Below are 25,466 nucleotides of genomic sequence, written 5' to 3'. Positions count from 1 at the left end.
CGAGTACTAATCCTACACTGAAGTTTTTGGTCTCCGAATCTAGTCTTTTTTGCACAACTGATTAGAAGATGAAACTATCTTATGATCTTTAGTCCCCCAAATTGATTTTTTTCATCGTTTTTGTATTCTAGAAAAATGAAAATTGCCTAGCTGAAATTTTACAGTAATCTTAAAAAATATTAGAATTCATGAATCCCAATGTTTCCACTTTTGTAATGGCTCATTTCTTTTCCCGCTTTACCCAACTGTAACTTTATTGTTAAACATACATATATATATATATTTTTTTTTTTTGGTAAAATGGACAAATTGATTTTTCAACAAATTGGTCATGCATTGATTTCTAATTCATTTATGACAAATTGAGTTAGAATGAATTGGGTCTGATTCCACAGGAGGAAAGCTCTAGTGAAAGGTGGTGAGAAGTGGCTCAGGCATCCAAAAGAATCAGGTTTAGGGAGCCTAATGGTATCCATTTTATAATGCTGTAGCTCTCTGTATATAGTATAGACAAGCTAAAACCCGAAAACCTGAAGTTCTACAGATGGTCAGGGTATTTAATTTCAGGTCTAAATGGTAATGCTACTTTTCATTGCTTCATGATCATTACAGTATAGGCACTCAATTTGAAAGATCATTTGCTTTTATTATTATTATTAACTGAGGGTATACTGGCAGTCCTGTTATGCCAGCGCAATGAAGTTTGCCTTGATGATGATGTGATTTAACTTTTCAAAAGCTTTTGACAAGGAGCTTCATCAAAGTTTTTTAAAATTTATTTATTTGAGAGAGAGAACAAGAGGGGAGAAGCAGAGGGAGAAGAAGAAGCAGACTCCCTGCTAAGCAGGAAGACTGACATGGGGATAGAGCATGTTATAGTATAGTAGGTGTTTGTGGCATATAATCAAGAAAAAAAAGACTAAGAAACCACTTAAATTAATTTCTCTCAGTTCTTAAAATAGGGGTGAGGGGGAAGAATGTACATGGCTAGGGGACATGTCAGGTGATGAACACTTTCACTCTCCACCCATGTAGCATTAGATTGATTGTGTCTGAGCAGCAGCAGCAGTTGCCAATATGCCCACCTGGGGAACTTGGAATGTATTCTGGGACAACTAATAGAGATGTTGTTTTTTTGAGCTACTCAAAAAGATACAGAAATATCAAGGTCATGTTAACTTCAGGAGGCTCCTTGCTTCTCTATTCTCCAGGCCTGTATTATCTGGGAGTGATTATTAGCACATTTACAAACTGAGCAGATGGAGGACAGGCAAGCACAGGGAAGGCAGAAAAGAATTAAGTTTGGTAGTGATCACATACCCTTGGTGCTTTGGATCTGATCTGACAAAATCTATGAAGAGATCAAATTAGTGGAACAAAGTGGGATCCTTCTGGGTTAATGACAAATTTCTACATAAATTCTACTCCTTCATTTAGTAACCAGTGGCACAAGGACAGGAGTCTCCCATTCCACACGGCCTCTAGTGTTTTCCATTGTGGGATCTCCTCTGGAAATGAGAAGACCCTTCACACAAGTCCAGAAACTTCATTGCTGTGGGAGGGCCTTGCCCTGTATCCTGAGATCTCTCCTCTCTGCTGGTTTCCACATCTCTACAGTGGGAGCACTGTAATTCCTCCATAATGGAAGCCTTGAGAAATTAATACCAAGATGGCATTCCTTTACAGTGATTTCAACTTACAACGGAGAAAGGTCCTGAGATTTGAAATAGCTGCCTTACTTCCTGAATTTGATCTGTTTCTGTCTGGCACCTTCAGTTAAGGAAGGGACAAGATTCCAGCGTAGGTTGCTAGCATTTAGATAAGCCAAAGACTGCACTGATTATTTTCACTTGAGAAAATCTGCAGCACCCCCTCCTCCAAACCTCCTCTGTAGAAGAGTCTCGGACGTTTCTGTACTACCTTCTGTTCTCAAAGATCTCCATTCTCAAGGCCAGGCTGGGAAAATTGTCAGTTGCTCTGAAAAGAGCTGCCTGATAATTAGACTAGATTGCGAAGGAAACATAGGGGCCTTTCTCTTCCGTGCTTGGCCCATACAGATTTCTGGCTTGCGTGCTATCCTGACCAGGTTGGCCACCACTGGCCATACAGGCTGTGGGCTGCACACTGCCAGGGGCATCGTTAGCCCTGTCATCTGCATTTGGTAAGCAAATAAAATGACCTTTAAAAAGCTGTTGAATTTCTGTACTTCAGTGAGGAAATAAATTAATCCTACCTCCCGGAGCTTGTGAGAACCCAACTTACAAAACAAGAGGGTAGTCAAAATTATGTGTACAACAGCTAATCTCTGAGGCTCCTGGGAGGAGCCACATGACACAGTTATCAACTAAAGGAGTGGATAATGAAATCTATTCCAGTTCTTTCCAGGTGCATATTAGGAGTTCAAAAAACATACTAAAGCCTGGCCCCTACCCCCTGACCAATTTAATTACGTCTTCAAGGGTGGGGCCTTGGCAACAGAATTTTATAAAGTTCTTGAAGTGATTCCACTATTCAGTGAAAGTTAAATAACACTGGTTTAGCTATGGAAGGGGATCTTTGTGATGAACTTCTAGAATGTTAAAACGTGCTAAGAAGAGATAGTTAACAGGAAGGTTTAATACTTGCCCTGAAGTGAACTATTATATTACTGATAAATTATTAAGAATTTTTTACAATTATTTTTATTAAGAACCAGTAAATCAACTTAAATGCATCAGAACAGGAGCATAATAGATCCTCAGTCTAGTTACTGAAGCACAAATGCTTTCTATTAGCAAAACATGCATAAATACACACACTCTAGATGCAACATAGGAAAATGCTGATGTATAGTAACCCTGATCAAGAATATATTGTGAATATTCAAAACTGGAATATAAAACTCCAAACCACTTCTGAAACCATCTACTCCAAACCCCTCATTCACAGAGCAAACTGAACCTTAAAACGGTTGAATTTTCCAATGTCACAAAGTTGCTTAAAAACATAATCGGATTACTTCAGCCTGATGTCCTTTCCATTCTATTGTGTGACAGTGTGTGACAGTGAAAAGTTAAAATATTTTAAGCACTTTCTCAATTCCTCTGGTTCTTCAGTACTTAACAAAAGGACAAACCAGACTTCCTCAAAGAGTCATATGCCAGGGTGCAGTCTCTGATGTTTGTTGAGAGCAGACCGGTATCTGAACGCTTTTCCACAATCATTACAGCCAAAAGGTTTCTCTCCTGAATGGATTCTCTGATGCTGAATGAGGTATGTGCTCTGGCTGAAAGTCTTCCTGCATTCATTACAGTTGTAAGGTTTCTCCCCCGTGTGAGTGTTCTGATGTTCAGTCAGATGTGTGCTCCGGCTGAAAGCTTTGTCACATTCGTTACACTTATAGGGCTTCTCTCCAGTGTGAATTCGTTGATGCTGTGTCAGATGAGAGCTCTGGCTGAAAGCCTTTTCGCATTTATTACACTGGTAGGGTTTCTCTTCTGTGTGAGTTTTTTGATGTTGAGCAAGAGATGAACAGTGCCGGAAGGCTTTGCCACACTCGGCACACTCGTAAGGCTTTGCTCCTGTGTGGATTCTCTTATGTTGTGTGAGGTGTATGTTTTGGTTGAAGGCTCTCCCACATTCATTACACTTGTAAGGTCGCTCTCCAGTGTGTATTTTCCTATGCTGAATAAGGGAGGAGCCATAACTGAAGGTTTTCCCACACTCATGACACTGATAGGGCTTCTCACCTGTATGAATTCTCTCATGTTTAGCCAGAGATGAACTCCGAATAAAGGCTTTTCCACACTCCTTACATTCATAGGCTTTCTCCTGGGTATGCGTCTTCTGATGCTGATTAAGGTTGGAGAGGTAACTGAAAGCCTTCCCACATTCACTGCACTCGAAGGGCTTTTCTCTGGTGTGGATTCTCCGATGCTGAGTAAGGGAGGAGCAGTAACTGAAGGCCTTTCCACATTCATTGCATTTGTAAGGTTTTTCTCCAGTATGAATTTTCAGATGTTGAGCAAGGGATGACCAGTAACTGAAGGATTTTCCACATTCGGCACAGTCATATGGTTTCTCCCCCGTGTGTGTTTTCTGATGTTGAGTGAGGTTTGAGTGCTGGCTGAAGGCTTTCCCACACTCGTTGCACTCATATGGTTTCTCACCCGTGTGGATCATGTGATGACGGATAAATGTTGAGGGACCATTGAAGGCCTTTCCACATTCATTACATTTATAGGTCTTCTCCCCGGTATGAATTTTCTGATGCTGAGTAAGATGTGTGCTCCTGGTAAAGGTTTTATCACATTCATCACATTTAAAAGGCTTTTCTCCTGTATGAATTTTCTGATGTTCCATAAAATGGCCTCTCTGGCTAAAGGCTTTTCCACACTCGTTGCAAGTATATGGTTTCTCACCCGTATGAATTCTCTGATGCTGAACAAGATGGGTCCTCTGACTAAAGGCTTTCCCACATTCATCACATTTATAGGGTTTTTCTCCAGTGTGAATTCTTTGATGTTGAGTAAGAGATGGACCCTCAATGAAGCCTTTCCCACACTGATCGCACTTATATGGTTTATCTCCAGTATGAATTCTTTGATGGTTTATAAGGTTCTCACTCCGACTGAAGGCTTTTTCACATTCGTTACATTTGTAGGGCTTCTCTCCAGTATGTGTTCTCTGATGGCGAATAAGAGCTGAACAGTAGCTAAAGGCTTTCCCACATTCGTTGCACTTACAAGTTTTCTCTTTTTTAACTGGATTTATATTCTGTTTGACACTTGTTTTGGTAGAGGTCTCTTCTGGAGATTTTTCTTGTGTTATAAGGTTTGAACTCACACTGATGCTTTTCTCACAGTCATTAGTTACAGGGCCTCTCTCCCAGGTAGGTATTTTATTTTCAGTTATTTTTATTTCTCTTGCCAGGGTCTGTTTGTTTGCCTGCTGCTTCTCTACAATGCTCTCATACTCCCAACTTTCTAAAAAGTTAGAACTGCAAGGATCATCCCTCTTGTGTTTTTCCACAATTGCCTCGTCAGATGGCTGCTCTTCAGAAACATCCAGCTCTGGGACTGATACGCTATTTTCTGGTCTTGTCTCACAGTCTAAAAGAAAAAGAAAATGTCTATATTCTCTAAATGCAAGGGGAACAAATAATTGCCTTTGTTAGAAGGACCTAACAAAGCTGAGAGTAAAGCTCTTAGGAAATCTTGAGGATTTTCAAGTATAGCCTATTATTTGGGGAAAAAGTTGGAAAGAGATAAGGATAATGATAAATAAAATATGAAAGTGGCAAGAGAATGTCTCACTCAGTTTATAGATGATCTCTGAGAACCAGGAAGGTAATAATAAATTAAAAACTGACCAGAGCAATGGCAGACAGCCAGGGACACTGGCAGACTAAGGCTGACAGTGTGAACAGGACTCCTTCCCAATGTGCACAAAACAGAAATCTGAGACAAAGACTTCAAGTGTGGACAACTATGGAAGACCCGGCTGACCCTGAAACAGAGGGAACAGCTACATCTCTGCCAGAAGTGCAGAAGGCATACCCAGAGCACAGACTTTACGGGAGGAAGAGAACAAGTTCAACTCTAGATGTTTCAAGAATTAGGAAGAGAACAGAGGGACTAGACTGGAGTGGTGTTTTCGGGGGTGGAAGATGACAAAAGTAAAAGCACCCAGATGTTCAAATGTCAGATAGGAAGGACCAGCACTGACAAGGGAGCAAAAGAATAGACGAAGCAATAGGAATGTATGCAAGGAAAGAACACTCGGGGGGCGGGAGGGGGGGTTCCTGAAGGTGGGTAACAGTAGGCTAGATAAAATATACTAATGAAAGTGAGCAGTTCATCAGCACACAAACAAGACAGCAAGGCACATAACCAGGAAGTGCAGTGTTGCTCAAGACAGGAAAGATGACAACTAAAGAAGCAGGGGACTCAATGCTAGTAGATTCAGTAAAGAAAAAACCACATGGCTTTGGTTCCTTCCACTGGTGACAGGAGAGGACAGAAGATCCCAAAGAACCCTGAATCCCTTATGCTGCCAACCTCATGGGAATCAGCACCAGCATCACTGCAAGCATGCACCATGGGGGAGATGGGAAACAGCTTCCCACCCCCTCCATTCTGGCACCCTAGGTACCAGCACAATGCGAGGAGGCACAAGCAGACTCCTAACAGCAGTACTTCTCCAGCACAGACCAAATTAGTGCAGCACAGGTTTGGAGGAATGGCCATTTGTTCAGTATAAGAAATGGGTATGTTTTCACTAATAGAATGATGCCAAGATATATTGGAACAGCAGATGGCCACAAAGAATACCTCCCAGAAGTAGTTCAGAGTGAAGAACACAGAGCCCATGGGGTCTGAGGCCATTAAAGGGGGAAAGGGTGTCCAGCCCTGGAGCTGTAGTTGAAGGCAACAAACACAACAGACCATGACCAATGTTATCCACATTGTCATGTCTGAGATCAGTGGTGGGGCAAAGAATAAAGGATTGGAGCCAGTTCAGAAGGCCAGACTGAACAGCACCAATCCTACTGCTGAAAGGAATTCTCACTTTACTAATGCAAAGCTGTGGGCATCAACCACAATATTGCAACACCCCTATGGATAGGAAAATAAAGGATGCTGACAATCTGGCTGCAAAAGACCAAAGTAGACCCATAAGACAGAATACATATCAGGGTGACAGGTCTGCATTCTGTGTGTATGTGTGTGTGGAGGGGGCAGGTCTCCACAATAGCCCAGAGAAGATGGCATAAGGAAGGTAAGGAGAATGATACAGACAAGGCCCACGACCAGCAAGCCACCTCAATGTAGGTACTCAGACAACTTCCAATTACCTGTACATATCTGTAAAACCATAAACTATTCTTATGGAGATTAAAAACAGCAAATCAGCAGTTAAGATTAAGTCTACTCTGAATGCTAAAGAGGGAAGGCTAAGGGCTAGCTTACCAAGACTACCATCCTGTGGTCCTATTCCAGTAATAAAAAGTAAATCAGAGAATGGAGTCAAATATTTAAGTGATTGCCTTCTGCTTACCCACCAGATCACTGGGACCTATGTTATTATCTACACAACATGAGGTGTCTAGTATTATTTTTACCTAAATAAATCTCTTTTTGGTAATGACTAAAGCATTTTGTGCAAAGTCTAGGATTTTTTAATACACAAATATTTTAAAATTGCCTTCTATTGGTTCAAGTTGGGATTTTTAAAACTTTAATTTGTAATAAAATCTGACAACTTTTTTCCAAAAGTTAAGCATGACTTAATAAAGCTCTTAATCTGTCTCAAAAAAATCACTTTTCTAAATTGTGTTCCATAAAGCCATAAATTTTTACCTTAAAATCTTAAAGGTGAAGAATGAAAAGAAGGAATCATGTTTGGGAGGGTGGGGGGAGTTAGAATGCAACCCTGCTGGAAATTCATAATGCCCAATTATATATATAAGAAATCTCTGAGTGGTCTTTCAGTAAGAAACCTGCTAAAATTTTAGATAACCCAGCACTTCCCAAATTTGAACATGGAGTGCTTTTTTTTCTCCCCATAAAAAAGAACTCCCATTCCCACCTCATTGATTCTGGAGATATATCCCTTGCCTAGTGTGACTAAGTTTGTATATTTTTTCAGGGTCAGGTCTTTAAACTCTGTGCAGTTTGGGAATTCCTGGTTTACAATAAAGTTATTCATAATTTCAAGTTGTAGGATCAGAAGCTTAAGGAATAAGTGATTTAAAAAATGAAGACTGCAGGTATGGAACTCACTTTTGTAGAGTTTGGGTGGGAAAGCAAGGAGGCATATTGGATGGTGGCCAAAAGGATGAACAGTATTGAGTAAAAGCATTTGGAAATTTAGAGTACTATTTGTTTGAAGATACTAGCAACAGAGCCTGTAGATCCAAAACAAACAAACTGTAAGGGCTGAAAAGTGGGTGATAATTAAGAGACTAGGATAATTAGGGACTAGGAGGTGGGAAAAGATGGAATCAAGAGTCCAGGTCAAGAGGCAGCCTTTAGTAAAAAGCAGGAACGATACCTCCTCTGAAAGGAGAATCAAAAAAGAAGGTATGTGGAGACCATTAGTGTTCTGACAAAGCTCAAGAGTCCATATGGATTCTCATTTCTCTACAGGAGACACTAAAGAGAGGCAAGTACATCTATATTTCAGGCATAAAACCCTCTTATCAAGCTAATGGTTAGAGTTAATGATATTCATCCATCAGGTATCCATTACTTACCTCCAAAAGTACCTACTGGAATGCCAGGTTCAATGATCCATGGCTCCGTCCCTTGCTCTAACTGGGAAATCACATCAGGTTTGGAAACTTGGAGTCCTGTTCATAGGAGAAAAAAAGGTTCCTGACTACAGTAAGAGGAAAGTGCTACATGGGATAAATCTGATGGCAGTGAACAGCACATAAAGGCTTGATGTGACAAATTCCCAAACATGGTATAAATTGGGAACCAATATGGGCTTCGAAAAATTACTAGTTTGTACTTCTACTTGCTAGGAGAGTAGAAACCTTTTCAAAACCTTTCAAAATTTAGGAATCTTAGGTTCCTTAACTTCATCAAAGGCAAAAACTCACATAAGCACAAGAGACCCCTCCTCCTGCACACCCGGATGTTCACTCAGAAATCATCCTTACCTATGGAGACCAGGTGGGTATAATTTTCTAGTGTCACATCCCTGAACAAATCTCTCTGGAAGGGATCCAGCTGTTTCCATTCTTCCTGGGTAAAGTCCACGATCACATCCTTGAAGGTCACTGATTCCTGAAATAGCGAACATATTTCTCCTCAGCCATAAAGCATTTACCTAGGAAAGGGGTAGAGTTTGCAATACTGATGGAAGTAAGGCAAAAGAACAATGGGGCTAGGTGAATGACTTTGATGTTTCCTCTTTGAAATCAACATCAAAATAGTGCCTCATTCACTGCGTTACTGTGAGAAATTGATAAGAAATGTTCAACATGAAATACTTATTTAAGGTCTGGCATAAAACTAGTGCTAAGTCAATGTTGGCTACATAGTTCATCACCATCATCACCATCTCTGTGATCTAAAATACACAGAGTATTAATACTACCTATTAACATCAATAAAAGCTTTTACTACCCACAGTGTTTAAGAATAACCAAAAATGTTTTTGAAAGAATCTGGGGGAGGAGACTTGCCCTACTGCATTTCAAAATATACCAAGAGGGAAATTAAAGGGGAGTGGCCTAGTATGGAATAAAACTTGATGAAACAGACCCATGGTTATAAGAACTGAACAGGATTAAGCGACTTTCAAATTAGTTAAAAAGAGCTAAATTAGCCACTAAGTAGTATCAGAACAAATGATTGTCTATTTGAGAAAAAAATTAAGGTGAATTTCTTACTTCGTGGCACACAAAAATGTCTGTTGGAGTAGAATCTTAAAGGAAAAGCAAAAATAGAACAAGAACTAGGGTTTATAATACGCTTGAAATGAAAATCCGAACACAAAGAGACTGAAAGATATAACCACATAAAAATGTAAAACTTCTAAAATAAACTATAAACAAAAGACAATATCATGAATTCCAATAAATAGAAAAAAGATGAACCCACAACAATAACGACAACAAAGCCAACAACGCAAAGAGCAAATTCACCCAGGACAGTGTTCTATAAGCCCTCTATAAAAAATGAGATACAACCAGACAGCAGGTTGGCTAATGCTGCTAAGTGTACATGGGCAGTGAGGTAGAGCAGCCCTGGACCCAGTAAAACTTTAAAAGCACCTATCACTCAATCCAGTTTTATTGCTTATAGGCATTTATTCTCCAGAAGCACTCAGAATGCAAAGACACATGCACAAGTACCCTTGCAACACTGTGGAGGGATAAAAAGCAAACTTAAATGTTCATTAATAGGACAGTGGTTAAAGAATTTATGGAATATCCATACTGAAGCCCTTGATAAGGACATTATTTTTTAAAGATTTTTTTTAAAAAATTATTCATGAGACATAGAGAGAATGGGAGAGAGAGGGGGGCAGAGGGAGAAGCAGGCTCCATGCAGGGAGTCCGATGCGGGACTCGATCCCGACACTCTGGGATCACACCCTGGGCCAAAGGCAGGCGCTCAAAAGCTGAGCCACCCAGGCGTCCCAATAGGGACATTTTTAAAATGAAGTATCTCTAGATGCACTGATTAAGAAATGCATGGGATATTAAGAACAATATATATGGCATGATCTTGTTTTTATTTTTATGACTAGGAAGGCTTATATATAAACAGGAAAAAAACCTGAAAAAAGACATTACCAACATTATCAGTGGGCCTGTGTGGTGGGACTTGGAAGCACTACAGGGGATGTCCTACCTTTGCTTTGTTCTGTATTTGAAACTGGGTGAGTTAGTTTTGTTTTAAAATTGGTAAATCAGGGGCACTGGGATGGCTCAGTCAGTTAAGGGTCTGCCTTCTGCTCAGGTCATGATCTTAGCGTCCTGATATCGAGTCTCACGTTGAGCTCCCTGCTCATCAAGGAACCTGCTTCTTCCTTTCCCTCTGCTCATGCTCTATCTCAAAATGAATAAATAATATCTTTAAGAATAAATAAAAATAAAATTGATCAATCAACACATGAGACTTCTGTTTCTGACGAGAACAGAGCAAGTAGACTAGCTCTGCCAGTGTCAACAACTACCCAACTGAACAATCTATCTGGAACAAATGCGTTTATATTTGAACAGCAGGCAGGACAGACGATCACGAGCTTCACAACACCCTCAGCAACCTGCCTGGAGGCACCCCAGGCTGGAGGGGAAGGAGGCAGAGCCCCTAAAGAATGGTGGTTTTACTAAGCTCAAGACACAAAAGCGACTGCTGAAGAATATGGATGCAGGGAATCTGCAAGAAGATACTGCAGAGTGGGGAGCTATACAAGGAGGAAGTTCAAAAACTGGTGCCAATACTATGGTCTCCACAGACAAGATGAAGTCAGCAGTATGACAGAGGGATGAAGAGACATGCACGCTCAGCTCCCACAGACGGTGCCAATACATTTCAGAAGGAAGGCAAGTTTACCTGTCAGGAAAGAGCAAAAAGCAGCAGGTCTGATTTGTACGACCTTTACTAATCTAACAGGGAGAACCCGATCCATGTTTCTGAGCCTTAAGCTCTGATAGCTAATGTTACATCGTCACTGACTGATGGCATGACCGCGTGCCTGGAGGGGGATGTCCCAGACTGTCAGCACTGTTGAAAGTGCAGATGAAGGCATCATGCACATACAGTGCCTGCTCTGGGATCTGCACCACAGCTGCTCAACGGCACGTATGTGCCGAGGGGGGTCAGTGCCTTTTTAAAAAAAAAAAAGATTTTATTTATTTATTCATGAGAGACACAGAGATAGAGGCAGAGACACAGGTAAAGGGAGAAGCAGGCTACCTCCTGGGAGCCCAATGCAGGACTTGATCCCAGGACCCCAGGATTACGACCTGACCCAAAGGCAGATGCTCAATGACTGAGCCACCCAGGCACCCAGACCAGCTCCCTCCCTCCAGGAACTCTGGCCTCCAAGACTCAAGTGGCTTCCCCAGGTAGACATTTCTCATATCTCTGTGGATCACAGCTAGAAACAAAGTGTCTTTGTGCGACTATCATGGAGGGAGGACTCCGAAGCCTGCACCTGATTTCTCTAGATTCCACTCGTGAACACCTTTTTCTTCTGGATCCTGTTGTGTATCCTATGTTGTAATCATCTTTAGCCCTAAGTCATGCCACTGACTTGGGGACTCATTCTAGCAAATCACTGACTTACAAGGGTGATCATGGGGCTCCCTGAAAAACAGTCCCAGAGTAAGGCTGGGCTAGATCAGCCCTAATAAAGCTTGTGATTCAAAAACAAACCTCAGAAGGATCAGGCTGTGGTCAGGATGAGAGTAATAAGACTGGATTCACATTCCTGCATGAAATAACAAAAAAACTCTAGGCAAAACATAGGAAAACAGTTTCCAAGCAAATGATCTCATACAACAAAGAACAGCGATCCCGAAGAAGTAGTAAACCAAAGAGGTGAGTCACAATTGCTCCAGCTTACTGCCCTGAGTTTCCAGACAGGAATGCAGAGGCGGAGCACTCAGGGGCTGCCCCAGGGCTCCCCAAGCTGAGAGTCTGGGGAAGCCAAAGGGACTGGAGGTCACAGGACAGAGTACTACAGGTGAGAGTCACATAGGAAAGAAGCAAGGAAGACTTGGCAGAGCACCATCAGTGGGTGGTTGTGAGAGACCACCCAAGGCTGGGGAAGAATCACCCAAAAGGATTCAAGAGAGTAGTACTGGTGCTCAAAAAGGGCTGGAAGTAGAGTCTCCTTTCCCATTGGTCAAACTGGCAAGTTGCACAGTTCATTAGACACTGGGTAAAATACTGCGCGAGGCTGTGTCTCAACAGTGGGACCAAGCAGCCGGAGACCACACGTTGCTCTGCTTTACCTAATAAATCTTAGAAGCCAGATCTGAAAAGAAACACACTGTTTCAAATAACTCAACTGCATCCCAGAGTAAGGCTCAAGAATATTTTATAGAAACACAAAAGTACACAGAACCCAATAAGGTAAAATTTACAGTGTCTGCCATTCAATCAAAGATGATCAGGTCTGCAGAGAAGCAGGAAAATACAACTTGTAATGAGGAAAAAATTAATCTGTTAAAGCCAACCCAGAACTAACACAAATGCTAAGACTAACAGACGACAGCAGTAAAAATTATGAATGTATTTTGTATGTTCAAAATGTTAAGAGACATTTAAGGTTTCTTAAAAAACCTAAATGGAATGTTTAGAGCTAAAAATGAGAACGTTCAGAGATGAAAAGCACACTGAATAGTATTCACGGCAGATCAGGCATCGAAGAAGGAAAAATTCATAAATTCAAAGACAACAAAAATAGAAAATATCAAAAGTGAAACAGGAAAACAGAACTTATAAACAGAGATGGCATCAGAGAGCTATGGGCAACTTCAAGTGGCCAATATGTGTGCAACTGGAGTCCCTGCAAACAAAAAAAAAGAGAGAGAGGGGAATAGAAAAAATTGAAGAAATAAAGCATAGCTCTTTAGTTTCTAAACCTGATGAGAAGTATAAACCCACGGATCTAAGACACTCAATGAACTGCAATCCTACGAGACACAAAGAAATCTACACCAAGGCACATCCTAATCAAGTAGCACAAACCCAGTGAAAGAGAAAAATCTTACAAGCATACAGAGCAACGAAGACACATGAATGTAAAGGAACAAGGACGAAAAAGGGTAGATGCCTTTTTGTTGGAAGCAGTGCCTTTTTTCTTTTTTTTTAAAAGATTTATTTATCCATGAGAGAGAAAGAGAAAGAGGCAGAGACACAGGCAGAGGGAGAAGCAGGCTCTGCTTCTGGGTCTCCAGGATCACGCCCTGGGCTGAAGGCAGCACTAAACCGCTGAGTCACCTGGGCTGCCTTGCTGGAAGCAATGCAAACAAGAAGAAAATGGAGAAACAACTTTATATACTGAAAACTGTCAAACTAGAACTGAAACAGAGGAAAAATAAAGACTTCTTCAGGCATAAAAACTTGAAGGGATTCACGACCAGTGGACTGCACTATGGGAAATTGTAAAGAAGCCCTTCACACAGGAGAACATATGATGCCAGATGAGAAAAAGGATCTACAACCAACATTTCTCAACCTTATCATTACTGCTATTTTGGACCAATCATTCTTTTAAATCACTGCAGGGGTAGCATCATAGGCATCACCCCACTGGATGCCAGTAGCACTTCCCACCAAGTTGTAACAACCAAATCTCCTAACATTTCCAAATGTCTCAAGGGTCAAAATCACCCCTAAGTGTCGATCACTGATATACATCATAAAGATTAAAAACACCATGGGATGCCTGGGTGGCTCAGCAATTGAATGTCTGCCTTTGGCTCATGGGATCGAGTCCCACATCGGGCCTCCTGAATGGAGCCTGCTTCTCCCTCTTCGTATGTCTCTGCCTCTCTCTCTCTGTGTATCTCATGAATAAATAAATAAAATCTTTAAAAAAGAAAAGATTAAAAACACCAGAAATCTAAGTGTGTGAATAAATATATATAATTTCTTATTATTTATTATATTTCTTTAAAAGATAATTGCTTAAAAATATCAAGTATTGTGGGGTTTGCAGCACAAGTACTAGTAAAGTATGTGACAACAATTGCATTAAAAACTGGGAAGAGGGCAGCCCTGGTGGCTTAGCGGTTTAGCGCCCCCTTCAGCCCAGGGTGTGATCCTGGAGACCTGGGATCAAGTCCCATGTCAGACTGCCAGCATGGAGCCTGCTTCTGTCTCTCTCTCTCTCTGTATCTCAAATAAATAAAAAATATTAAAAAAAAAAAAAAAAAAAAAACCTGGGAAGAGAGGGGCGCCTGGGTGGTGCCTGGGTCAGTTAAACATGTCTTTGGCTCAGGTCATAATCCCATGATCCTGCAATCGAGCCCCATGTCAGGCTCCCTGCTCAGTGGGGAGTCTGCTTCTCCCTCTCCCTCTGTGCTCTCTCTCTCTCAAATAAATAAAATCTTAAAAAAAAAAAAAAAAAACCCGGAGGAGAGAAATGAAAGTGCACTACCATGAGGTTCTTCCAGTCTTTACGAACAGGATTATCACTTGAAAGTAAAAGGCGATAAATATGTATACCTTAAGCAACAAAAAAAAATAACAAAGGGTTATGGCTAATAAGCTAATGAAGAAAATAAACTGGAATCCTAAGCAACATTCAGTTTCCAAAAGAAGGTAAGAATGGAGGAAAAAGGGAATGAAGGCAATACAAAAAGAAAAAGCTAGATGATACTTAATCACATCAATAATCATATTACACATAAATATCACATTGAATGTAAAATCATATTAATAAATGGTCTGAATACCCCAATTAAAAGGCAGATTGCCAGACTGCACTGAAATAAGGAAAACCCAATGAACTCCATATCACCTACAAAAAAATATAAAGACACAAATTAAAAGCCAAAGGATGAAAAAAAGATATGCCATGCTGACACTAATCAAATATCAAAGTAAGCTTCAGAGCAAACAATAAAAAGTTCATTTTTCAATGATAAATAAGGTCACTTGGTTAAAAAGACATAACAATCCCACATGTTTATGCACCTAGTTGCAGCTTCCAAAGACATGAAGGAAAAACTGATAAAATTGCAAGGAGAAATACACAAATCCACATAATAAATTTCAATATCCCCATCACATTTGACAAAACAAGTCAATAGAAAATAAGGATATAAAGCATCTGAACAACACTCAACCAGCTTGACTGAACAGATACCTGTGGTAGATGGAGTAGTGGCCCTCCCAAGACATCCACATACCAATCCTTCAAACCTATGAAATTATTACCTAAAACAAGAGACACTGCAGATGTGATCATGTTGAGGACTTGAAGATGGGATAATGATCCCAGATTACAGGGGCGGGCCCAATGTAATCAAGAGTCCTTGTAAGAGGGAAGCAAGAAGGTCAGAGAGCAGATGTGAAGATAGGAGAAGAGTCACAGAGAGATTTACAGATGCCACTAATGGCTGTGAAGGTGGAGGAATGGGACACAACAAGTCCAAGAATACAGAAGCTGGAAAAAGTAAGGGAACAGATTCTGCCCTACAGACTTCAGAGGAATGCAGTCCTGCCAACTCATTTGGACTTCTGACCTCTGTAACTGGAAGACAGTAAGTGTGTTGTTTTAAGTCGTGATGCTTCTAAAAGGAAACTAATGCATTCTTAGAATACTCTACCCAACAACAACAAAATATACATTCAAGTCCTCACTGCTCATTTACCAAAGTAGACCAAATAAGGGCAAAAGAAGTCTCAAATTAAGTAAGATTCAAGTCATACAAAGTATGTTCTCTAATTGCATATATTCACTATGGTGATGGCTTCCTGAATACAAAGGTGTGTCAATACTTACCAAGTTATACACTTCAAATATACGTAGCTTATTCTCACATTATACCTCAATAAAAACAAAGTGATACCAGAAGTACTTGAGCTGAAAGTGGGAAGAACTGGGATCATTTCCTTGATAAGATGACTACACTGTGGGGCAGGAAGTAGGGAAAAAGTCTAAGAAGGAGTCTGATGAAGGGAGGCCTTGAGGTGAATCATTCCTGCTGGAACAATGGTTATTTTTTTTTTTTCCAATGGTTACTTTTTTTGCCTAAATTCTCAGTTACTGGTTTTTCCTAAAACAAGATCCTGTCCCTTTCTTCCTCAAAAACCATTAATGGTTCAGAAATGGCCTACAGAATAAAGCCTTCAACTTCTCATCTAGACAACTGAGGCCTGCCATATTTTAACTTATTTAATTAATCATTTGTTTACCATCTGCCAAAATAAACCAATCTTTCTAATTCCCATGTAACACCCGTTAATTCTAGTGACACTTTGCTCAGTCTTCCCCATAGCTAGAATCCAACCCATCTCTCCCACATTACTTGTCTAAATATCCAAATGTCCCATATCCTGGGAGAGGTAGTGCATATCCCATTCCCCTTGAAACTCTCCTGACCCCTCCACACTACACATTTGTGCATTCTTTATCTTTCACAGTACTCATTTAATTTTTATACTTATCTGTTCTGGTTTTTAGCAGTCAATTAGTCTATTCAAGTAAAGGATTAAGTTTTGCACTCCCTTTGCTCTATCACTGTTGGAGCATGACAAGACACCAAGCAAGAGGGTAAGTGGTGAACATGTATTAGTGATGCTGGAGAGACAGAGATGCAAAGACGGTCACTGAGCAGTTGGGAGCCCAGAATGAATTCCCAACATTGGTTTTTATAAATGAACATATGCCACAGCAAAAAATTCTCAATCCATTGTGCAGACTAAGATGGCATTTCAGGAATTCCAACTTACTTGAAAACTGGTTGATGCAAGTAAAGTGTGTCCCGCTTGGAGGAGGGCAGGCTCCGGAGAGGAAGGGTCTGGAGGAGAAGAAGAAACACAATGAATCCTGTCCATAGTAGCTGTTCCCAGCAATCTGTTAAGTTCAGATTCTCTTTCCATGTGAAAATAGTATGAACTATGCCATTTCCTTACTTCTCTGAATGCAAAAAAATAAGCAGGATCATTGAGGACTAGGGCCCCAGTACACCTCATCAGTAGGCTTGGGAAGTAAAGCATGACTGTGACATTCACAGTTCTGTCCCCTAGATATGTACAGTATCCCTCAACTCAATATGTTCCATATTAAGTCAGGCAAAGTATTTCCACAGCTTTCTCTGCTACATACAACATCTGAATAAATAATACAATTACTTCCCAAAAGTCTTCACAGGTCCTTTGAAACTCTAAATATAAAAATTTGTATTAGTAGAAATTAAATATCATAATAGCATATATTACTTATACTACCTACCCACCAGAAAAATTAAATTGACATGGTCAGTACTAACTGCTGCCAACCACGTAGAGCAACTGGAACTTTTGTGCATTGCTGTGGGGTGTAAATTTATCAAACCCATAGGAAAACTGTTTTTGCAGTTATATACTAATGTTAAACATATGCTTGTTCTGAATTCAGCACTTGTGTGCATACAACCACATACAACCACAGAAGTGAAGGCTCATGACCACCTAAAGTCTTGTAAAAGACTGTTTATAGCAGATTCATTCATAAGATCCCCAAATTGAAAATAGCCCAAATGTCCTTCAACAGGTGAATGGATAAATAAACCACAATATTTTCATACAACAGAAAAGAATGAGCTATTGATATACCTAATAACATGGATGCACCTCATAATGCTGAGTAAAACAAGCCAAACATAAAAGAATACATAACTATATAATTCCATTTACATAAAAAAAACAGACCAAACTGACCTATGGTAATAGTAGTTAGAACAGTGGTTACCTCGGGAGGGATAATAACTGGACAGGACCATAAGAGAAAGTTCTGGGGCATCAGAAACATCCTACATTTTACTGTAGGTGGTGATTCCACTGGTATATAATATATAAAAATTAATCAACATAGAGTTGTGCACTTAATATATGTAACTTATACGTCAATAAACAAAAACAAACTTTGCTTTTGGGAAGGTCTATTCAAAGTAATGGTTAACAGGAAAGCCCAATTCTCAGAAAGCAGAGGAAGCAATAAAAGAAGCTATTTATTATTCTCAAATTTGATCAGTAAGGGAAAACTGATTTGTAATAAAGACCTTGAGGAAAAAAATGAAGATGTGATTTTAGAATTTTTAACAGCAAAGGATTTGTTGTGCATATACAGATATGTAACCAAGACTTTAGGAAAATAGAATCAAGAAAAATGTCTCGGGTAAAGATGCTTCTGACCTCAAGTAACAGAAACCAACAGAACCAACAACAGTGAGACCTGCAGAAACCAACCATGCTGGTTATGGTGAACGGCAATAATAAACGCTCAGTAAATGTTACAAGTGTTATGATTATAAAGGCAGAGACATATATGAAAAGTAATCCTAACTATACAATTGTGAAAAAATCCCAAGAAGAAAAAAAAAGCAAGGACTCAAAATCATTCTGGCTGATTTACATTTATAAAAGATACAACAGGCAAAGAATTGAATAATGGTATCAACGTGGCAGATTAAGAGTGTAAAAGGACCTTCCTTGTAAAAGAACATGGATTTAGACCATCCCTGTGGTGAGGGTATCTCTGTGGAAGTCCAGGAGTCCAGGAGAGAAGTTTTGGCATATGGTGGAAGCAAATAATAATAATCTAGGACTGAATGCACTGATGATGTAAGAGACAGTTTCACTTTGTGTCACAGCCCCCATCCCCACAGTGTAAAGCTCATAGCCAAGAGAAACCTTCCAGGCCCATTATTTCTCCCAGAGAGTAAAAGTGAGAGTTGGGCACTCAGCTTCCCTAGTTGTGTGGGATGCCACCAAAAAGACCCACTTCCTTCTCATCCCTCCAGAACACTGAAGTGTCCAAGGGACTGGGGGGCAGGGAGCAGCTGGGGAACAGCAGTCTATACTCTTGGAGGGCACAAAGGACCACAGAACGTACTAGCCACTTAATGGACTCCATTAGGAAGCCTGCCAAAGAGCCACTAGGGATGCTCCCCCGCACATTCCCCCAACTAGCCTATGGGCACCCCAATGGTCTACATGCCTCACCTGCACACCCTTCCTGTGGCTGGCTCCCTGTGTAAATCCCTGATGACAGCGAGAGCAAGTCAGGCTCTTGCCAGCCTGACTCTGCAGGTCTGGGCAGAAAGCACTAAACCCTAAGCATTCGTACCACCAAGGGAGAGCAAATGGGAGTCTGCCGCCACCTAGCCTCGCTCTGCAGGACTGAGAGGAGGTATGCAATTTTAAGAAATCCTCCCCACAAGGGAAGAAAAAGTGTGGGGCAGACATATCCACAGAAGGTCTGAGAACACCTGAGCATCCATAACAGGGCTGACAGAAGGTACTTTTCTTCTGAAGCCAGTAACTAAAGACAGGAGGAGGAAGTAACTGCTTCTTCAAATGCAAAGACATAACCCCAGACTTCAAGAAACATGAAAGATCAAGAACACATGACATTACCATAGAAACACAGTAATTTTCCTGTAACTAACCCTAAAGAAAAGGAGATTTATGACTTACACAATAAAAACATTCAAAATAGTCATTTTAAAGATGCTCAGTGAGCTATAAGAAAACACAGAAAAACATGTAAATGAAATTAGGAAAACAATATACAAAACTGGAAGTTTAACAGATAGATAGAAATCATAAACAAAAAGCAAAATGACAAATTCTAGAGCCAAAGAACATAATGAAATGAAAAATGCAATGGAAGACATCTACTGCCAACTGGACCACGCAGAGGAAAGAACCTGGGGGACAGAACACAGGTCACTGGAAATTATCCAGTCACAGGAGAATACAGAAGAAAAGGAGTAAAAAAACCCGATGTAGGATACCATTAAAAGATACAACCCAGCCATTACTGGAGTCCCAGAAGAATAATGGGGAAAAAGGGACAGAATGCTTACCTAAAGAAATAGTAGCTAAGAATATCCCAAGTCGTGGCAGAAACTAGGACCTCCAAGTTCATGAAGCTCAGAGGTCTCCAAATAATTTCCACTGAAAAACATCTTCTCTAAAGCACATTATGATGAAACTATCTATGATCAAAGACAAAATTATAAAAGCAGGAAGAGAAAAAAGTGCTAAAAGAGAAAAACTACCAACCAAGAATACATTACCCAGCAAAGTTGTGCTTCAGAAATGGAGAAAGACAAAAAACCTAAAGGAGTTTGTCACCATTTGTTTACAAGAAATACTGAAAGACATCTTTCAAGTTAAAATGAAAGGATGCTAATTAGTATCACGAAAACAGGATATTATAAAACACACTGGTAAAAATAAGTGATAGTCAAATTCAGTAACACCCTAATACTGTAACATGGTTGTGTGTTCAACACCAATTTTTATGTGATGGTTAAAGGACAAGAATATTAAAACTATAGCTACAATAATGTATTAATAGATACAAAATATAGAAAGATGTGAATTGTGACACCAAAGACATAAAATGGGAGGAGCAGTAAAAAGGTAGAGGGTTTTTTGGTATGCAATTGAAGTTAGTTATCAACTTGAAACAGACTGTTTTATCTAGCTGTTTTACATAAGCTCCAGGATAACCACAAAGCAAAACCTAGAGTATACACGCAAAAGATAAAGAAAAGGAAATCAGAGCATACCTCTCTGGAAAATTATTAATTCACATAGGAAGACAGCAAAAGAGGAAGAAAGGAACCAGGGAAGTATAAAACAGCCAGAAAGTAACTAATAAGGCATTAGTGGGTCCTTAGTTACTAATAATTAGACACAAATGGATGAATTTCTCTAATCAAAAGGAACAGAATGGCTGAATGGATAAAGAAAATCAGACCCACCTATATGCAGCCTTAGAAGAGACTCACTTCAGTTTTAAGAGCTCACTAGACTCAAAGTAGATGGATGGAAAAAGATATTCCATCCAAATGGAAATTCCTGGGAAACTACAATAGATGTAAAGTCACAAACTGAAAAGAGACAAAGGGGCCATTATGCAATGATAAAGGAGTTAATTCATATATCCAGAGAATATAATAATTATAAATACATATGTACCTAACATCAAAGCTCCTAAATCTGTTAAGCATATACTAACAGATTTCAAAGGAAAAACAGACAACAATGTAGAATAATAGTAGAAAACTTCTGGGCAGCCCAGGTAGCACAGCGGTTCGGTGCCGCCTTTAGCCTGGGGCGTGATCCTAGAGACCCGGGATCGAGTCCCACACCGGGGTCCCTGCATGGAGCCTGCTTCTCCCTCTGCCTGTGTCTCTGCCTCTCTCTCTCTCTCTCTCTGGGTCTCTCATGGGTAAATGAAATCTTTAAAAAAAAAAAACAGGAGACTTTAGTATCCCACTTTCAGCAATGAATAGATCATCCACAGAAAATTAACAAGGAAACCTTGGACTTGCACCTACTTTAGATCAAATGGATCTAAAACATATAATACAGAACAGAATACACATTCTTCTCAAGGACACAAGAGCTTTCTCCAGGATAGATCACAAAACTAGCCTTAGCAAATTTAAAACTAAAATCATATCCACCATTTCAACAAAAATAGTATAAAACTGGAAAAATTCAAAAATAGTGGACACTAAATAACACACTCCTGAACAACCAAAAGGGTCAAAGAATAAATCAAAAGATATCCTGAAACAAATGAAAATGGAAACAAAATACCAAACATATGGGATGTAGCAAAAGCAGCTCTGAGAGGGAATTATATAGTGCTTAATGTCTACATTAAAAAAAAAAAGATCTCAAATAAATAACCTGGCTTTACACCTAGAAAAGGAACAACTAAGGCCCAAGTTAGCAGAAGAAAGGAAATAAAGATCAGAGCAGAGATAAATGAAATAAAGATCAGAAAAATAACAGAAAAGATCAATGAAACTAAGAGTTGGTTTTTTGAAAAGGCAAACAACACTGAAAAACTTTTAGCTAAAGAAAAAAAGGAGAAAAAGTTTAAATAAATAAAATCAGAAATGAACAAGGAGACATTACAACTCATACTATAGAAATACAAAAAGGATCAGAAGAAACCACTGTCCCAACAATGTGGATAACCTATAAAACTTAAATTCTTAGAAACATATAACCTAATAAAACTGAATCATGAAGAAACAGAAAATTTGAACAGACCAATATGGAGTAAGGAGACTAAACCAGTGATTAAACACCTCCCAACAAAGACAAGCTACGTATGAAACTGTTTCACTGGTGAATCTGTCTAATATTGCTAGAAAAATTAATGCCAATACTTTTCAAATTCAGCCTAACAGCATATATAACAAACCTAACCTACAGCTAATATCATAGTCAATGGTGAAAGGCTCAGAGTTCCCTCTCAGATAATCGACAAGAGGAGGTAGCCCACTCTCACCTTTTCTATTCTATTTAGCATAATACTAGAAGTCCTAACTGGAATGATTAGGCAACAAAAAGAAATAAAAGCCATCCACACTAGAAAGAAAGAAATAAAATGATCTGTTTGGAGATGACACACAGAGAAAAATCTTAAAGACTCATCACATTGGACAACTTAAACTTACACAATGTTAGGAGTCAAGTATATCTCAGTATAGCTGGAAAAATTTTTTTCCTAGCAACATTTTGTAGCTTTTAGTGTACAGATCTTACACATACTAATTATATTCCTGTTTCATATTTTTGGTGCTATTATAAACAGAACTGTTATTTTTTTGGAACTTACAATTGTTTACTGATAATGTAATGAAAGACAGTTCATTTTTTAAATTAAACTTTTTGTTTTGAGGTAATTTTAGATACACATGAAGTTGTTAGAGATTCTCTGCACTCTTAAAAAATCAAGGACTAATATAAGGTAGAGCTCAAACCTACATAAATAAGTGATGTTAAAACTTTTAATGATATTAAATTCAAAAAGAAACTGTGATAATAGGTTAAACCAAACTTCGCTGCATACCCATACTTAAAGAATGTAAAAGCAATGACAATGCAGAGAAAAGTCTAGTGATATATCACACAGCTCTGTCCTAACTCTGACCTGTTCAAGGACATGAAGGAAGAAATAGAAGGAATATTCATTAACGATGCCAGTGACATCAAGTTGGAGAGTTAAAACACTGATTTTTTAAAAATTTTTATTTATTTATGATAGTCACACAGAGAGAGAGAGAGACGCAGAGACATAGGCAGAGGGAGAAGCAGGCTCTATGCACCGGAAGCCCGACGTGGGATTCGATCCCGGGTCTCCAGGATCGCACCCTGGGCCAAAAGGCAGGCGCTAAACCGCTGCACCACCCAGGGATCCCTAAAACACTGAATTAATGAAGATTCATAATTATTCTGACAGGTTGGAAAATGGCCAAAAACCTGAACAATCATATATGTGAAGTCCTGATATTAAAGATAAAAAACAATAATCTCGCACAAGGATGGCATAAATCTAGTTCACTACAGTTTATGTAAAAAAAGATCTAGGGCTTACCACGTAATATCGATGATTTTTTTCAAAGCAAATATAAACTGATTCTAAACAGCAGAAGTATAAACCAAACTCAAAGAAGTACTTTTAGGTACTAAAGGTCTACGGAATTTATCACAAAAACATCTAAAGAACTATGTTTAATTGCAGGCAATGCATTTTAAGAAGCAATGCTCTCGGGCAGGAGAGTCTTGGGAAAAGAGGTCCAGACATATCATATGAAGACCCATCAAAGGAACTGAGGCTGTTTTGCTTAGAAAAGAAAAGAATTTGTGAGTAGGTGTTTTAACAGCTGAATTCACATTCTGCAGGGCAGTAATGTCTCTTGCTTTTGGAGACTAAGAACTAATATTCAACATAGAAGTTACAGGGATAGGCACTTCTGCCTAACATAAGGAACTTAAAAAGGGGGGGGGGGGGGGCGGAAGAGCCACCAAGGGAATAGTGTGCACCCAAAACGGAGAGTTTAATGCCACACTCCATCAGTATGCATAGGCTTAGCAAACGGCCATCTGCCAGGGATACTATCCTTCTTGTATTGAAGGGACGATTACCAAGATTTTTTCTGACCACAAGATTATTTTCATATCTAAGAAATAAAAGTCATGTGAAAGAGGATCACAGACAACCTGAATCATCGCTCCTTTTCATTTCCCAATCCCGATGCCAGGGGTAATGAACTCTTCCTGCAAGTCTCTCCATGTAAACCTAAGTAAGGATCTCGCACCATTATGCAATCCAGTTTTTCTCTAACCTTGAGATAAGGCTCCCTCTTTCCACCTCTACCAGCTGTCAAGTATTTGATCTTCTTTTGCCCCCATCGCCCCGCTCTTCCATCCTCGGGTCCCCACTACCTTCCATCTCAGGAGCTCATTCCGTTCCTCCGGAGCCTGGACACGAGGGTTTCCCGAGCAGCGTCCTTCCAGCAGGGGCCTCGGTCTGGGGTTCAGCCGTCCAGCAAAGAGCAGGAGCCCTTCCACACGCTCAGGCTGGCGGCCCTGAAAGACACACGGGGTCAGCAGCCTGCGTCACAATCGCACTTCAGAGTTTTGCACTGTGGCTCAGAGAGCCTTGGAAAAGAGAAGTGCCCGCCGAGAGCCAGTGCACAGGCACTCCCGCTGGACAAAAAGAGAGTGGGGCACGAGGACGCAGGTTCAGCTCCAGATGCAGAGGAACCCTCGGTGCCCCCCCACCCTCACCCCCTACCCAACGCTGGCGGGAGCGCGCCCAGGCCCGGCCCGTTACCTCCGTGCACACTGGCGGGCTCCCGCCCCGGCTGGGAGGAGGACACACCTGTTGCGGGGAGGAAAGGCTGGAAGGTGGACAGACAGGGCGGGGCCGGGTGCAGATCCTTCCTCTTAGACCGGAACAAAAGAACAAAGCCGTCCAAGGGATCAGGGCGGAACCGCCCCGCATTGAAAAAAGAGAGGGGCTCTCCCTCCGAGGACTCCCCGGCGCCCTCCCGCAGAGGCCGCGACCAGCCCGGCGACGAGGGTGACGTCACGCGGCCGCGAGGCTGACGGTTGCCATGGTGATACCTGGGCTTCCCTCCCTCTAGGGCGATCCGCGCACTCGGATCCCGCGTCCGGAAGCACTGGGACAATCACCAGACGTAGAGAAGGGAGCCGAGGAGGTTGCACTTCCCCCAGCGCCAACCTCTTTTCACGCCTACTGCCGCTTCAACAGCCACTTCCGGTCGCGCGGAGAGAACCCCGCCCCCGCTCGTGGGCAGCGTTCGGCCGTGCCGGGCAGACACGCAGAACTACGATTCCCAGAGGGCATCACGACGCTGAACCCCATTTCCCAGAGGCCTCAGCCAACGTGTAAGTTTTCCCATTGGGCAGGTCTCCCCGCCAATCACGGGCTTATAAACGCCTCCAGTGGCAGCAGGGGAA

At 40.7% G+C, this 25,466-nt stretch overlaps 2 protein-coding genes across 8 annotated transcripts in view; one reads left to right on the top strand and one right to left on the bottom strand.

Annotated features, from left to right (window-relative positions):
* ZNF391 (zinc finger protein 391) overlaps nucleotides 1–2,868 on the top strand; it is a 40,264-nt gene extending 37,396 nt beyond the window's left edge. For all 5 annotated transcript variants that reach the window (XR_012025344.1, XR_012025345.1, XR_012025347.1 and 2 more), the window contains one exon: nucleotides 1,438–2,868. The gene's annotated coding sequence lies outside the window, so the exon portion shown is untranslated. The remainder of the gene's footprint in view (nucleotides 1–1,437) is intronic.
* Nucleotides 626–25,290, bottom strand: ZNF184 (zinc finger protein 184). Of its 3 annotated transcripts, none has more exons than XM_072813715.1 (6): nucleotides 24,817–25,290; nucleotides 24,426–24,569; nucleotides 16,914–16,981; nucleotides 8,648–8,774; nucleotides 8,237–8,332; nucleotides 626–5,090 (listed from the first exon to the last, which is right to left on the bottom strand). In XM_072813715.1, the coding sequence occupies exons 2-6, from the start codon at nucleotides 24,430–24,432 to the stop codon at nucleotides 3,133–3,135; spliced, it is 2,256 nt and encodes a 751-aa protein (XP_072669816.1). In that variant the 5' UTR covers nucleotides 24,433–24,569; nucleotides 24,817–25,290; the 3' UTR covers nucleotides 626–3,132. The 3 variants fall into 3 exon arrangements, with proteins under 3 accessions (XP_072669816.1, XP_072669814.1, XP_072669815.1); XM_072813713.1 differs by having other exon boundaries at nucleotides 24,865–25,290; XM_072813714.1 differs by having other exon boundaries at nucleotides 25,110–25,290.
* Nucleotides 25,291–25,466: the final 176 nt, after the last annotated feature.

The sequence above is a fragment of the Canis lupus genome, chromosome 37 (assembly GCF_048164855.1).
Source record: "Canis lupus baileyi chromosome 37, mCanLup2.hap1, whole genome shotgun sequence".
Classification (NCBI taxonomy): Eukaryota; Metazoa; Chordata; class Mammalia; order Carnivora; family Canidae; genus Canis; species Canis lupus.
Note: the sequence above shows the minus strand (reverse complement) of the source record. Positions and strands in the feature narration are given on the sequence as shown.

Excerpts from the sequence above, each read along its gene's own strand:
- ZNF184 (XM_072813715.1), bottom strand. Across the intron at positions 8,333-8,647 it reads TACCCACCTGGTCTCCATAG|GACTCCAAGTTTCCAAACCT; the intron begins GTAAGGATGATT and ends TCCTATGAACAG. Across the intron at positions 5,091-8,236 it reads TCCAGTAGGTACTTTTGGAG|ACTGTGAGACAAGACCAGAA; the intron begins GTAAGTAATGGA and ends TTTTTCTTTTAG.